This window comes from Anolis sagrei, chromosome 10 (assembly GCF_037176765.1).
Source record: "Anolis sagrei isolate rAnoSag1 chromosome 10, rAnoSag1.mat, whole genome shotgun sequence".
Taxonomy (NCBI): domain Eukaryota; kingdom Metazoa; phylum Chordata; class Lepidosauria; order Squamata; family Dactyloidae; genus Anolis; species Anolis sagrei.
The window spans coordinates 35,039,880-35,055,678 of record NC_090030.1 but is presented as its reverse complement, the minus strand read 5'-3'; the positions used below and the strand labels follow the sequence as shown (position 1 = coordinate 35,055,678).

Below are 15,799 nucleotides of genomic sequence, written 5' to 3'. Positions count from 1 at the left end.
GAAACCTTTGGAAATCTGGCCGGATTCAAATTGAACATGCACAAAACTAAAATGTTAGTCAAAAACATGGACAAAAAATCTAAAGACATATTGCAAGACAAATCTGGAATAAAAATCGAAAATAAAATAAAATATTTAGGCGTCACCATAACGCCAAGTAACATCAATTTAATAAAAAATAACTATGAAGCCTTATGGAAAAATATTAAAGCAGATTTGGAAAAATGGAAACACCAAAATATCTCCATGCTAGGCAGAATTGCCACCATAAAAATGAATATTCTTCCCAAAATTCTATTTCTTTTTCAATCGTTACCGATTATTAGGAATGACTTCCTCTTCAAAAAATGGAAGTCAGATATTATCAAAAAATCAATCAGCAAAGATCTTGGTTGATCAGGAATGTTTAGAACAATCAATATTAGTTTATCGCTAGCAACTATTTCACACGCGAGCTCTCTTCTTTCTCCACTCGCTCCTTTGCTGCCAACCTGTAAGGCCTGAAATGACACAGTTCAATAAACTATGACATGCTGGCAAGTCCAGCAGATGCCTGTTCTTTGGAAGGAAGATATTGATTATTTTGCCACATATTTGCAAAGTAAACCCCTGGACAGTGTGTTTGTATAGCTGTAAACAAGAGCAGAGAGAAAGTCGTCACAACACCAGACTGGAAAGGGTACCTGTAAAACAAGGAACCCACCTGTTTCCTGTTGTGTGCTCTTGCCATCCAAAGCCTTCGCGCAGAATAAAATATGAAGTAGCCAACGGTAGCGGCTGTGACAATGAAGAAGGACACCGAAACAAAGAAGATGGAATAGTTGTTCATCCACGGTCCGTGTTTTTTCCCCACTTCGATGAACATCGTCACTTGATAGCCCTGCTCCATCTTACGGAGGATTTCTTTGCCTTTCAGATAACTGATCATAATGGCCACCGTGTTTCCTGTCCCTGTGTGAGAGAACAATCAGAGCATTAGCTTTTCATACCAAAAAAAATCTACAGAGACACTCGCCGGAACACCTCAGCAAGCGAGAGTCCAAAAGTGGCAGGCTTATTTTTTTTTTTTTGCTTTGTTCTGTTAGAAATGTAATATAATCGACTGGTTGCACTGGCACGATAAATAAATACCAAAAAGGAAGGTTAAATATCCTGCTCCTATTTTATCTCATTAGTCTTTTAATTGTCTTACCCTTTACATGTGGCCTGCCCATTGTTATTGTTACTGTGATTGTGTTTATTAGAATGTTATTTTTTATGACTGCCCCTTTTTTCCCTTTTGCTTATGCAATTTTGATTATGTTGTTGTTGTTTATGCTTTGATTTTATTGCTGTAATATGTTGTCCAGGCTTGGTCCCATGTAAGCCACTCCGAGTCCCCACTGGGAAGATGGTGGCAGGGTATAAATATTATTATTATTATTATTATTATTATTATTATTATTATTATTAGATGATGATGATGATGATGATTATTATTATTATTATTATTATTAATCAATTTCCTAATATACTGTATATACTTGAGTATAAGCCTAGTTTTTCAGACCTTTTTTTAGGCTGAAAAAGTCCCCCTTGGCTTATACTCAGGTCAAGGTCATTTATTATCTTACTCTGTTATAATACATAATAAATGTATTATTATTATTATTATCTATATCTATATATATATAAAATGCTCTGTGCATAATGAGTACCTTAAAAACAAAAGAACCAATGAACGAAATCACATCAAATTTGGCAACAAAACCTCTCACTACACAAGGAGTGACCATCACTCAAAAAATTATGATTTTGCCATTTGGGAGTTGTAGTTGCTGGGATTTATAGTTCACCTACAATCAAAGAGCATTCCGAACTCCACCAACGATGGAATTGATCCAAACTTGGCACACAGGCTTCCCATGACCAACAAAAAATATTAGCAGCATTTGGTGGGCATTGACCTTGAGTTTGGGAGTTGTAGTTCACCTACATCCAGAGAGCACCGTGGACTCAAACAATGATGGATCTGGACCAAACTTGGCACAAATATTCCATATGCCCAAATATGATCACAGATGGAGTTTGGGAGAAATACACCTTGACATTTGGGATTTGTAGTTACTGGGATTTATAGTTCACCTATTATTATTATTTATTATTAACTTTATTTGTACCCCGCTAGCATCTCCCGAAGGACTCGATGCGGCTTACAAGGCCAAGGCCTCAATAAAACAACAATGCAACAATACACATAAACCATAAAGCAAATCAAAACATTACGCAATAACAATAAACAGTAAAAACAATACACCGTAGCACAATAAAACTAAAACCTACAATTGAAGAGCATTCTGAGCCCCACCGACAACAGAATTGGGGCGAACTTCCCACACAGAACCCCCATGACCAACAGAAAATGCTCAAGGCCACCCAGTCCAACTCCCTTCACCAGGGCAAGAAAAGGTAATCAAAGCCCTCCTGACAGAGAGCCATCCCGCCATAGAGATAGATAGATATGATTCACACACACACAGATATAGTATCATAGATTTGAAAGGGACCCCTAAAGAAGGACAATTATATGCTGCATGTTCCAGAGTAGGCAAACCAGACAATCTACATCAAGACTGACAAAGAAACAACAAGAAATACTGTTTACCCACAAACATAAAGGCATTACATATATTAGAAACCAACACTTTCTCATTACTTTTTTTTCCAGATCACCAGACTGGGCCACAACAACGCCTGGCAGGGGACGGCTAGTAATAATAATAATAATTTATTTATGCCCCGCCACCATCTCCCCAAAGGGACTCGGAGAGGCTTACATGAGGCCAAGCCCAACAACACATCAGTAAAAACAGCAAAGCAGTAAGCAAATAAAACAATACAATTAATATAACTTACATATAGACAATAACACGCAGCGATTTAAAAACCTATGGCCGGGCCAGGTGTAATAGTTAAAATTTTAAAAAATAAACGCTGGGCATGAACAAAACTCTTGTTTGATGATCCACCGCAACTGAGTTTATGGAGCGGTGCCAACAATATTATACAAATCATTGCAACACAGCATTCATTTGGCATGTTAATTGATCTTATCGACAGTGAATCAGTATGTAACACCTGCATCAGCTGTGAAATATGTAGTCTCATTATAAAAATACAGTAAATAAATGAATGGGAAGGACAAGAGACCTCTTCCAGAAAATTAGAAACATTGGAGGTAAATTTCAGGCAAAAATTGGTATGATAAGAAACAAAGATGGCAGGGACCTAACAGAAGCTGAAGAGATCAAGAGAAGCTGGCGAGACTATACAGAAGATCTGTAGAGGAAGGATAATAATATTGAGGATAGTTTTGACGGTGTGGTGAATGAATTAGAACCAGACATCCTGAGGAGTGAGGTGGAATGGGCCTTAAAAACAAAGATGGCAGGGACCTAACAGAAGCTGAAGAGATCAAGAAAAGGTGGCGAGACTATACAGAAGATCTGTATAGGAAGGATAACAATATCGAGGATAGTTTTGACGGTGTGGTGAATGAATTAGAACCAGACATCCTGAGGAGTGAGGTTGAATGGGACTTAAGAAGCATTGCTAACAACAAGGCAGCAGGAGACAATGGGATCCCAGCTGAACTGTTTAAAATCTTAAAAGATGATGCTGTCAAAGTGATGCATGCCATATGCCAGCAAATATGGAAAACACAAGAATGGCCATCAGACTGGAAAAAATCAACTTACATCCTCATACCAAAAAAGGGAAATGTGAAAGACTGCTCAAATTTCCGTACAGTGGCCCTTATTTCTCATCATGCCAGTAAGGGAATGCTCAAGATCCTGCAAGGAAGACTCCAGCAATACATGGAGCGAGAGTTGCCAGATGTTCAAGCTGGGTTCAGAAAAGGCAGAGGAACGAGAGACCAGATTGCCAATATCCGCTGGAGAATGGAGAAAGGCAGGGAGTTTCAGAAAAACATCTATTTCTGCTTCATTGACTCTTCTAAAGCCTTTGACTGTGTGGATCATAATAAATTGTGGCAAGTTCTTGGTGGGATGGGCATCCCAAGCCCCCTTCCCTCTCTCCTGAGGAATCTGTACAAGGAGCAACAGTCAGAACTGACCACGGAACAGGAGACGGGTTCCAGATTGGGAAAGGCGTCCGGCAAGGCTGCATACTCTCACCCAACCTATTCCACTTGTATGCAGAACACATCATGCGAGGATGTGCAGGGCTTGATGAATGCAAAGCTGAGGTGAAAATTGCTGGAAGAAACATGAACAACTTCAGATATGCAGATGACACCACTCTGATGGCCAAAAGCGAGGAGGAGCCGAGAAGCCTTCTAATCAAGGTGGAAGAAGAAAGTGCAAAAGCTGGGTTGCAGCTAAACATCAAAAGAACCAAGATGATGGCAACAAGAATGATTGACAACCAGGAAATAGAGGGAGAAAATGTGGAGGCCGTGACAGACTTTGTATTTCTCGGTGCAAAGATGACTGCAGATGCAGACTGTGGCCAGGAAGTCAGGAGACGCTTCCTTCTTGGGAGGAGAGCAATGTCCAGTCTCGATAAAATAGTAAAGAGTAGAGACATCAGACTGGCAACAAAGATCCATTGCCTAGTCCAAGCCATGGTTTTCCCTGTAGTCACCTACGGATGTGAGAGCTGGACCTTCGGGAAGGCTGAGCGAAGGAAGAGAGATGCTTTTGAGCTGTGGTGTTGGAGGAAAGTGCTGAGAGTGCCTTGGACTGCGAGAAGATCCAACCAGTCCATCCTCCAGGAAAGAAAGCCCGGCTGCTCACTGGAGGGAAGGAGACGAGAGACAAAGCTGAAGTCCTTTGGCCACATCATGAGGAGACAGCAAAGCCTAGAGAAGGGAATGATGCTGGGGAAAGTGGAAGGCAAAAGGAAGAGGGGCCGACCAAGGGCAAGAGGGATGGATGGCATCCTTGAAGTGACTGGACTGACCTTGAAGGAGCTGGGGGTGGTGACAGCCGACAGGGAGCTCTGGCGTGGGCTGGTCCATGAGGTCACGAAGAGTCGGAGACGACTGAATGAATGAACAACAACAAATAAATGGAAAATAGGTGCAGTGTGTTCATATATTGTAAGGGTTTGTAACAAACTGTACTTTGTTGTTGTTGTTGTTGTTTTAACATTCCTTGCCTTTTTATTTCATTGCTATATTATTGGATTTTGCCATATTTAACTGTACTTAAATAACTGTTTGAGCATCGTTGGGTGCAAATTGAAGCTTCTAATAAAAATAAATATATGTAACTGAATCCAGTCCTCCAACACGATTATCAACTTGCAGTTTAAAAAATCTTCGAGGCAGACGTAACGACACCCGATATAAAAACAGGCAACCTCTCCGAGGGAAGTGAGACGGGACCTCTAATTAAATCCAACAACATCCGCTTTTGCATTTAACCTATATTTAGGATAAAGGGAAGATGCAGAAAAACTCAAACAGAACAAAGTGATGCAGTCTCACAGCCTATAATAAGATAGAGAAGGCACCTGGAAAACAACCAGTGTGTCAATGTATTGTCGAAGGCTTTCATGGCTGGAATCACTGGGTTGTTGTAGGTTTTTTTCGGGTTGTATGGCCATATCTGTGGAATGACCAGGGTGGGACAAAGGACTCTTGTCTGCTGGAGCTAGGTGTGAATGTTTCAACTGACCACCTTGATTAGCATACAATGGCCTGAATGTGCCTGGAGCAAACTTTTGTTGAGAGATTATTAGATGTCCTTGTTTGTTTCCTCTCTGTGGTTGTGCCTCCCTATCAGCTTCCCTCTGCGGTCAGTGGTTCCCTTGATGTCTGGCAAGAACACTTTTCCTCTGAGTGGATCTTCGTCTTTATTCTCGTGGCTTGTTCCCAGTCCTGCAGCTCCTCTGATATCTGACATGGAGTATCCATTGGCCTGTAGAGCCCCGTTGAGGTGGTTCAGTTCATCTTGAAGGAGGTGGGGTTCGCATAGGGAAGCTGATAAGGAAACACAACATACAAACTATCTCCAGACCCACCAAGAAAATCCAACAAATGCTGTGTTCAGCAAAGAACAAGAGGGATCCTCTCACTTCTGCAGGAGTCTACTGTGTACCATGCAGATGTGGACAAAAAGTCTACATAGGGACCACCAAACGCAGCATTGCCCAAACACGAATGAAGGAACATGGAAGGCACTGCAGACTCCTTCAACCAGAGAAGTCAGCCATAGCAGAGCACCTGAGGAACCAACCTGGACACAGCATTTTATTTGAGAACACAGAAATGCTGGACCACTCTCACAACCACCATGTCAGGCTACACAGAGAAGCCATTGAAATACACAAGAAGCATGTGGACAATTTCAACAGAAAGGAGGAAACCATGAAAATAAACAAAATCTGGCTACCAGTATTTAAAAACAACTCTAAAATTGCAACAGCACAAAACAGAGAGGAAACAAACAAGGACATCTAATCACCTCTCAACGTAAGTTTGCTCTAGGCACTGTCAGGCCATCAAATGCTAATCAAGGTGGTCAGTTGAAACATTGACACCTAGCTCCAGCAGATAAGAGTCATTTCTCCCACCCTGGTCATTCCACAGACATATAAACCCTTTTCCCTACTTCCAACAGGCCTCACTACCTCTGAGGATGCTTGCCATAGATGCAGGCGAAACGTCAGGAGAGAATGCCTCTAGACCATGGCCATATAGCCTGAAAATACCTACAACAACCCAGTGATTCTGGCCATGAAAGCCTTCGACAATACAATGTGAGATGTGCTTGGATGTCAACCATTACTTCTGGTTTTATTCCATAATGGTTGGAAGCAACAGTATTTTGGTACAGGAGGATAGACAATAACAAGATGGGCAAAGTTATCCATTGTTTTTCTACACTTGTTCGTTTTCTCTACAGTTAAAATTAAGGTTTCTGGTGGCTACCAATAATCAGAAGACTGAACACTTGATTCCTAGAAACTTTTGTGCTATTTCCATATATTAGTAGCATAGGGATTTCCTAAAAACCTAACTTTTGAAACTGTACTCTTATTCGTGCCTTATACCAACAAATGACTGTATATATTCGCGTATAAGCCTAGGATAATAGTGTTCGTGTAGTCTTTGGTTGGGATCCATCATTATTTGAGTCCACAGTGCTCTCTGGATGTAGGTGAACTACAACTCCCAAACTCAAGGTCAATGCCCACCAAACCCTTCTAGTGTTTTCCGTTAGTCATGGGAATCCTGTGTGTCACCTTTGGTTCAATTCCATCATTGGTGGAGTTCAGAATGCTCTTTGATTGTAAGTGAACTATAAATCCCAGCAGCTACAACTCCCAAATGACAAAATCATAATTTTTCGAGTGATGGTCACTCCTTGTGTTGTGTGACGTTTTGTTGCTAAATTTGGTGTGATTTCGTTCATTGGTTCTTTTGTTTTTAAGGAACTCATTATGCGCAGAGCATTTATATATATATAGATTGCAGAAATGACAAGCGATCTATCACATAGTATGAAACAGAACGCTTTTCAAATGGCGCCATGCACAAAATATGCACCAATCTTTCAAGAGAAAAGGCCCACTTATCTAAATAAGGTATGGACAAAATAGATCGAGGTATCAAAGTGCACTTCCCCACAAGTGTATTGACCCTGTTCAACTGACTCCGGGTTCTCACTTAGCAGAGGATCAGATGACAAACGGATAACTTTACCAGTAGTTCAAAGTCTAGTTCCGCCTAAAGCATTTCAGACAGACATGTTATATAGACTGCGTGCAATCAGTAAGGCCCTCGATATACGCAATTTGGCCATTATTCTTGCTGTACTAGAAACTTGTTCAGTGCATAAACACTACCATTAATGTGAACTCAGTCTCAGGGAACCCTCCCCTCTCAAACAAACAAAGAAAAAAGACTACTACTGCAGATTGCAAAAGCTTTGCTTTTGACCTTGAGAGGTCTGTAAATGGAAAAAGTTGAAGATTAAGAGCTCTTTTGTGTCCTGACCCTTTCATAGAATCACAGAATCCTAGAATCAAAGAGTTGGAAGAGACCTCATGGGCCATCCAGTCCAACCCCCTGCCAAGAAGCAGGAATATTGCATTCAAATCACCCCTGACAGATGGCCATCCAGCCTCTGTTTAAAAGCTTCCAAAGAAGGAGCCTCCACCACACTCCGGGGCAGAGAGTTCCACTGCTGAACGGCTCTCACAGCCAGGAAGTTCTTCCTAATGTTCAGATGGAATCTCCTCTCTTGTAGTTTGAAGCCATTGTTCCGCGTCCTAGTCTCCAAGGAAGCAGAAAACAAGCTTGCTCCCTCCTCCTCCCTGTGGCTTCCTCTCACATATTTATACATGGCTATCATATCTCCTCTCAGCCTTCTCTTCTTCAGGCTAAACATGCCCAGTTCCCTAAGCTGCTCCTCATAGGGCTTGTTCTCCAGACCCTTGATCATTTTAGTCACCCTCCTCTGGACACTTTCCAGCTTGTCAATATCTCTCTTGAATTGTGGTGCCCAGAATTGGACACAATATTCCAGATGTGGTCTAACCAAAGCAGAATAGAGGGGTAGCATTACTTCCCTGGACCTAGACACTATGCTCCTCTTGATGCAGGACAAAATCCCATTGGCTTTTTTTGCCGCCACATCACATTGTTGGCTCATGTTTAACTTGTTGTCCACGAGGACTCCAAGATCTTTTTCACACTTACTGCTCTCGAGCCAGGCGTCCCCCATTCTGTATCTTTGCATTTCATTTTTTCTGCCAAAGTGGAGATTGCAAAGGCTTTGCTTCTGACCTTGAGAGGTCTGTAAATGGAAAGAGTTGAAGATTAAGAACTCCTTTGTGTCCTGACCCTTTAACATTGTAGTAGCTGCCTTTAGAAACAAGGGACAGTTGGAAAGCTGTCCCTATTTTCAAACAAGGTGTTCCTGTCCCCAGGCAGACTCTTTTCCTGTTTTGACCATCTCTCTCTGCAAAGATGATAGGTTCACCTCTGCTAGGTATGTTTCCCTCAAGGGGACGATCGTCACAGTTAACAAGCTTCTGATTCTGAAATAAAGTATTTCGCAACCACTTCTACAAGCGGCTTTCTATGCCACCTCTGTTTAGTTTTGTAGAATGGAAACAAGGGTTTTCCCCTCCACTTTCCATAGAAGAGGAAATATGGCACAAAATATTTCCTCTTCTATGGTGCTGCTACACTGGCAAATGCATTTCTACAAATGTACTGTTTCCTAAAAGTATTCAAACAGAATGAACATCAGAAACAGTAAAATCAGGCAGTTTTGAGTCCTAGACATCCCTTGACACAAATAGTCAATATGCCCAAATGTGAACACTGGTGGAGTTTGGGGAAAATAGACCTTGACATTTAGGAGTTGTCGTTGGGGGGATTTATAGTTCAGCTACCATCAAAGAGCACTCTGAATCCAGCCGACAATTGATCTGCACCAAACTTGGCACATTACCTACATAGCCAATACTGAATACTAGTTCTGTTGTTGAATTCTGGGAATTGTAGTTCACCAACACCAAAAAGGAAAAAAAGGACAGACGAAGAGATCTTCAGACTTTTTTTCCAAAAGGGTTCCCAAGATCATTAGAAATATGTGTTTCCTGATAGTCTTTGGCAACCCCTCTGAAACACCCCTCACGACCCCCAAAGATCCCGACCCCCAGGTTGGGAAACACTGCTTTAAATGACAAAATCAACTACTACTCTTTTCCACCTAACTCCAAGGAGTGCCTGACCACTGTGGCTGTCTGGATGAGGAAGAAAAGACTGAAGATCAATCCTGACAAGACAGAGGTCCTCCTGGTCGATCGTAAACCAGACCAGGGTATAGGGTGGCAACCTGTGCTGGATGGGGTTGCACTCCCCCTGGATTCTTCTCTTACGTTTGAGGCTCAGGCGTCGGTGGTGGCCGGGAGGGCCTTTGCACAATTAAGACTCGTGCACCAACTGCGACTGTACCTCGGGAAGGCGGATCTGGCCAAAGTGGTCCACACCTTAGTCACCTCTAGACTGGACTACTGCAATGCACTCTATGTGGGGCTGCCCTTGAAAATGGCCCGGAAATTCCAGATGGTCCAACGGGCGGCAGCCAGGTTGTTAACTGGGGCTTCTTACAAGGAGCGGTCAACCCTCCTGTTCAAGGAGCTCCACTGGCTGCCATTCATTTACCGGACCCAATTCAAGGTGCAGGTTCTTACCTACAAAGCCCTGAACGGTTTGGGACCCGTCTACCTGCGTGACCGCATCTCTGTATACGAACCCACACGATCCCTTTGATCATCTGGAGAGGCCCTGCTCTCGATCCCACCAGCCTCGCAGGCACGATTGGTGGGGACGAGAGAGAGGGCCTTTTCAGTGGTGGCCCCTCGACTCTGGAACTCTCTCTCTAAAGATATCAGACAGGCCCCAACTCTGGCAGTCTTTAGGAGGTTGTTCCAGTGTGCTTTCCCGGAATAATGATCCCATAGCACTTTGTCCTCCAAGCACTTTATATTTTTTAGGTCTGCTCGTATGCTCTTCCACAAACGCCACTATCACCTTTTCGTCCATGTCCCAGCATTATTCCCAATTTTAACTTTACATTTGGCCTTCCCCTGTTTCTAATTGTGTGTTGTCTTATTGCTAATGTTGTATATTTTATTGTCTATGATTTTATTTTAATTGCTTGTACTGTTGTTGTTATTATTATTATTGCTTGTACTGTTGTATTCGGGCTCGGCCTCATGTAAGCCGCACCGAGTCCCCTGGGGAGATGGTAGCGGGGTATAAATAAAGTATTATTATTATTATTATTATTATTATTATTGTTATCATCATCATCATGGTGGCTTTTAGTTACGAGCAATACAGCATGTGTGTATAGTGATATTCCCCCTCAAAAATATTGAAGTCCAATTATTATCAGCTATTGGGAGAAAGGACCCTTTGAGATATGGGTACAGCAGTCTAACAATGTCGAGAAATAGGAATTTACTGTAGAATTCCATTTGCTGCTTCTTATAACTATCTAGACTTTATTCTCTTTCTCTGATATCAAATTCACCATGGCAGATACTTGGTGAGCATTTTCTGTTACCTAAGAACTATCAGTTAAACTTTTTGAGAAACTATTATTTATTTATTTATTTATTTACATCACTTATATCCCGCCCATATCAGCCCGCAGGCGACTCAGGGCGGTCTACATATCGGCATAATTCGATGCCATCAATACAATACAAAAGCAAAAACAGTTAAGTGCAATTATTCCAAAAAGCTAGTGCAATGACAATTTAAAAAGAACTATATCCTCTCATTCCAATCCTCGTCCATTTCATCGTCTTGGCCGTTCCTGGGTCATTCTCCATCTCAGGCTTGACTCAGGGGTTCCGAATGCCTGCTCGAAGAGCCAGGTTTTCACTCTCTTACGAAAGGTCAGGAGGGAGGGGGCTGATCTAATATCCCTAGGCAAGGAGCTCCACAGCCGAGGGGCCACCACAGAGAAGGCCCTGTCCCTCGTCCCCGCCAAGCGTGCTTGCGAAGCAAACGGGATTGAGAGCAGGGCCTCCTCAGATGATCTTAACTTCCTGGAGGGTTCGTAGGAAGAGATGCGTTCGGATAGGTAGGCTGGGCCAGAACCGTTTAGGGCTTTATAGGCTAAAGCCAGCACTTTGAATTGGGCCCGGTAGCAAACTGGCAGCCAGTGGAGCTGGCGCAGCAGAGGAGTTGTGTGCTCCTGTTAGCAACCTGGCTGCTGCACGCTGGACCATTTGAAGCTTCCAGGCAGTCTTCAAAGGCAACCCCACGTAGAGCGCGTTGCAGTAATCTATGCGGGATGTAACCAGAGCGTGGACTACCGTGGCCAAGTCAGACTTCCCAAGGTACGGGCGCAGCTGGCGCACAAGTTTTAGTTGTGCAAATGCTCTCCTGGTCACCGCCGAAACCTGGGGTTCGAGGCTCAGCGATGAATCCAGGATCACACCCAAGCTGCGAACCTGCATCTTCAGGGGGAGTGTAACCCCGTCCAACACAAACTACCATATACTCGAGTATAAGCCGACCCGAATATAAGCCGAGGCACCTAATTTTACCACAAAGAACTGGGAAAACGTATTGACTCGAGTATAAGCCGAGGGTGGGAAATGCAGCCACTACAGGTAAATTTCAAAATAAAAAAATACCAATAAAATTACATTAATTGAGGCTGTTCCAACGTGCCTTCTCAGATTAGGAACCCCACTACCAAAGCCCAGAAGCACTTTAGTAGAGTTAAGATCACCCTCACCGCACACTGCACTTATATTCTAATCCCATATCCCTCCGACACTTCAGCACTTTTAATCCTGTACCCTACTCCTGGATGCCACAGCACTGCTGCCAATTAGCTTCTGAGCACAATTCAAAGTGCTGGTGTTGACCTATAAAGCCCTAAACGACTCCGGCCCTGTTTACCTCTCCGAACGTATTCTCCCCTATGAACCATCAAGATTATTAAGATCGTCTGGAGAGGCCCTGCTCTCGGTCCCACCAGCCTCGCAAGCGCGCCTGGTGGGGACGAGGGACAGGGCCTTCTCGGTGGTGGCCCCGCGACTCTGGAACTCTCTCCCTCTGGAGGCCAGAACTGCCCCATCCATCCTAACATTTAGGAAACGGGTGAAGACGTGGCTGTGGAGTCAGGCCTTCGATGAATGAGACAACACCATAGGACCCTGGATGGAAGTTGAGGTAGATCAATAATAATAATAATAATAATCAGGAGGTGAAATGTTTTTTTAAATATTTACATAAAACTGTAATTTGAGATAAGACTGCCCAACTCTGATTAAATCATTACATATCTTCAATGTAAATGTACTTACGTATCCTTCCAACAATAATAAAGAGAGTAAAATAATAAATATAATAATAATAATAATAAAGTAAAATAATAGAAATGCAATAATAACAGTAATAATAGAGTAGAATAATAAATGCAATAATACAGTAAAATAATAAATGCAATAATAGAGTAAAATAATAAATGCAATAATAATAAAGTAAAATAATAAATGTAGTAATAATAATAGGGTAAAATACTGTAAATGTAATAATAATAAAGAGAGTAAAATAATACATGAAATAAAAATAATGCTAATAACAGAGTAAAATAATAAATAACCTTTGACTCGAGTAAAGGGCTGAAAAACTAGGCTTATACTCGAGAATATACAGTATATTGATTGAAATTGGCTAAAATGTTACCTACAATTTTATGACAGGCAAGAGAAGTGACAAAAACCCACAAAGAATTCCACAGTAAGCATTCCACAGACCTCCTTGAAGACTGAAAGTAAAAAACAGGGAAACCAGCAAGATATTCTGCAAGATCGATAGTTTGCAAACAAGCGCTAACTAGTCAGAGCAGGTACTCGGGTAGCACTGATACTCTTCTATCTCAAGGTGTATGCAAACAGTGTGTAATGAAGTTAACACTGGAGTTGCAATCCTTTGCAGTTGTGTGTGCCCTCAAGCCAACTATTGATCTAATGGCAGTGTTTCTCAACCTTCCTAATGCATTTCCTCATGTTGTGGTGACCCCCAACCATCACATTACTTTGCTACTTCATAACTGTAATTTTGCTCCTGTTAATTGTAATGCAATTATCTGATAAGCAGGATGTATTTCCATTCACTGGACCAAATTTGGCACAAATACCCCATGTACCCAAATTTGAATAGTGGTAGGGTTGAGGGGGTTTGAGTGATTGTGTCATTTGGAAGTTGTAGTTGCTGGGATGTTCATTTGTGGGATGAACAGAACTCAAAAACCACTGGACGAATTGACACCAAATTTGGACACAATACACCTAACAACCCAATGTATGTCCTTCACTAAAAAAAATGATTTTGTCATTTGGGAGTTGTAGTTGCTGGGATTTATAGTTCACCTACAATCAAAGAGCATTCTGAACTCCACCAACGATGGAATTGAACCAAACTTGGCACACAAAACTACCATGGCCAACAGAAAACACTAGAAGGGTTTGGTGGGCATTGACCTTGAGTTTGGAGTTGTAGTTCACCTATATTCAGAGAGCACTGTGGACTCAAACAAGGATGGATCTGGACCAAACTTGACATGAATACTCAATATGCCCAAATGTGAACACTGGTGGAGTTTGGGGGAAATTGATTTTGTCATTTGGGAGTTGTAGTTGCTGGGATTTATAGTTCACCTACAATCAACGAGCATTCTGAACCCTGCCAATGATGGAATGGAACCAAACTTGGCACACAAAACTACCATGGCCAACAGAAAGCACTAGAAGGGTATGGTGAGCATTGACCTTGAGTTTGGAGTTGTAGTTCACTTATATTCAGAGAGCACTGTGGACTCAAACAAGGATGGACCTGGACCAAACTTGACATGAATACTCAATATGTCCAAATGTGAACACTGGTGGAGTTTGGGGAAAATAGACCTTGACATTTGGAAGTTGTAGTTGCTGGGATTTATAGTTCACCTACAATCAACGAGCATTCTGAACCCTGCCAATGATGGAATTGAACCAAACTTGGCACACAAAACTACCATGGCTAACAGAAAACACTAGAAGGATTTGGTGGGCATTGACCTTGATTTTGGAGTTGTAGTTCACCTATATTCAGAGAGCACTGTGGACTCAAACAAGGATGGATCTGGAGCAAACTTGGCATGAATACTCAATATACCCAAACACTGGTGGAATTTGGGGGAAATAGACCTTGACATTTGGAAGTTGTAGTTGCTGGGATTTATAGTTCACCTACAATCAACGAGCATTCTGAACCCTGCCAATGATGGAATGGAACCAAACTTGGCACACAAAACTACCATGGCCAACAGAAAACACTAGAAGGATATGGTGGGAATTGACCTTGAGTTTGGAGTTGTAGTTCACCTATATTCAGAGAGCACTGTGGACTCAAACAAGGATGGATCTGGACCAAACTTGGCATGAATACTCAATATGCCCAAACACTGGTGGAGTTTAAGGCAAAATAGACCTTGACATTTGGGAGTTGTAGTTGCTGGGATTTATAGTTCACCTACAATCAAAGAGCATTCTGAACTCCAGCAATGATGGAATTGAACCAAACTTGGCACACAAAACGACCATGGCCAACAGAAAACACTAGAAGGGTTTGGTGGGCATTGACCTTGAGTTTGGAGTTGTAGTTCACCTATATTAAGAGAAAAAAACAAAAAACAGGCAACCAAAAACAGTTATTGGATTTGGGGGTGGTTTTTTTGTTTGTTTTTTGCAGCAGCCCTGAGATGCTTTCAGCTATACACTACGGCTAGATAATTTTAATTTTTTATTATTAGTAGTAGCAGTAAACATGTAGAAGACATTCACTAGATAGTGGGGAAGTTTTATGACAGAGATAAGAAACTTTCAGTCTGCTATCCAGATGTGATCAGCAAGGTCATCGATGCAACTCACAATCTACTTCTATCTTATCAGCATTGTACTTTAAACATTGGGCACACAACTACACTTTGGATTGCAGGCAGTAAAACAGTTTTATGTAAGCAGGCTGTGGTTTTCAGGAAGGAAATCTGTTGCAGCAAAGTATAGCTACCAAGTGTGTTGACCATCTTCGAAGGGGAGGGGGTTGGGGGGGGCTTTGTATCCACACAGCTTTGCGAGAGAATACAAACATCTCATTATATACAGTGGTGTAGTAAAATTGTGTCCCTTATATAAAACTGCAAAATTAAGGCTTTGTTGTTAGATTCCCCCCCCCCCCCCCCCCAATATTTCTGAATCAGTGGAA

General features: G+C 42.1%; 1 protein-coding gene across 2 annotated transcripts in view; it reads right to left on the bottom strand.

Annotated features, from left to right (window-relative positions):
* RNF128 (ring finger protein 128) overlaps positions 1-15,799 on the bottom strand; it is a 100,910-nt gene that overhangs the window by 33,970 nt on the left and 51,141 nt on the right. For both annotated transcript variants that reach the window (XM_060756510.2, XM_060756511.2), the window contains exon 2: positions 704-951. In XM_060756510.2, the coding sequence (XP_060612493.2) occupies positions 704-951 (248 nt within the window). The remainder of the gene's footprint in view (positions 1-703; positions 952-15,799) is intronic.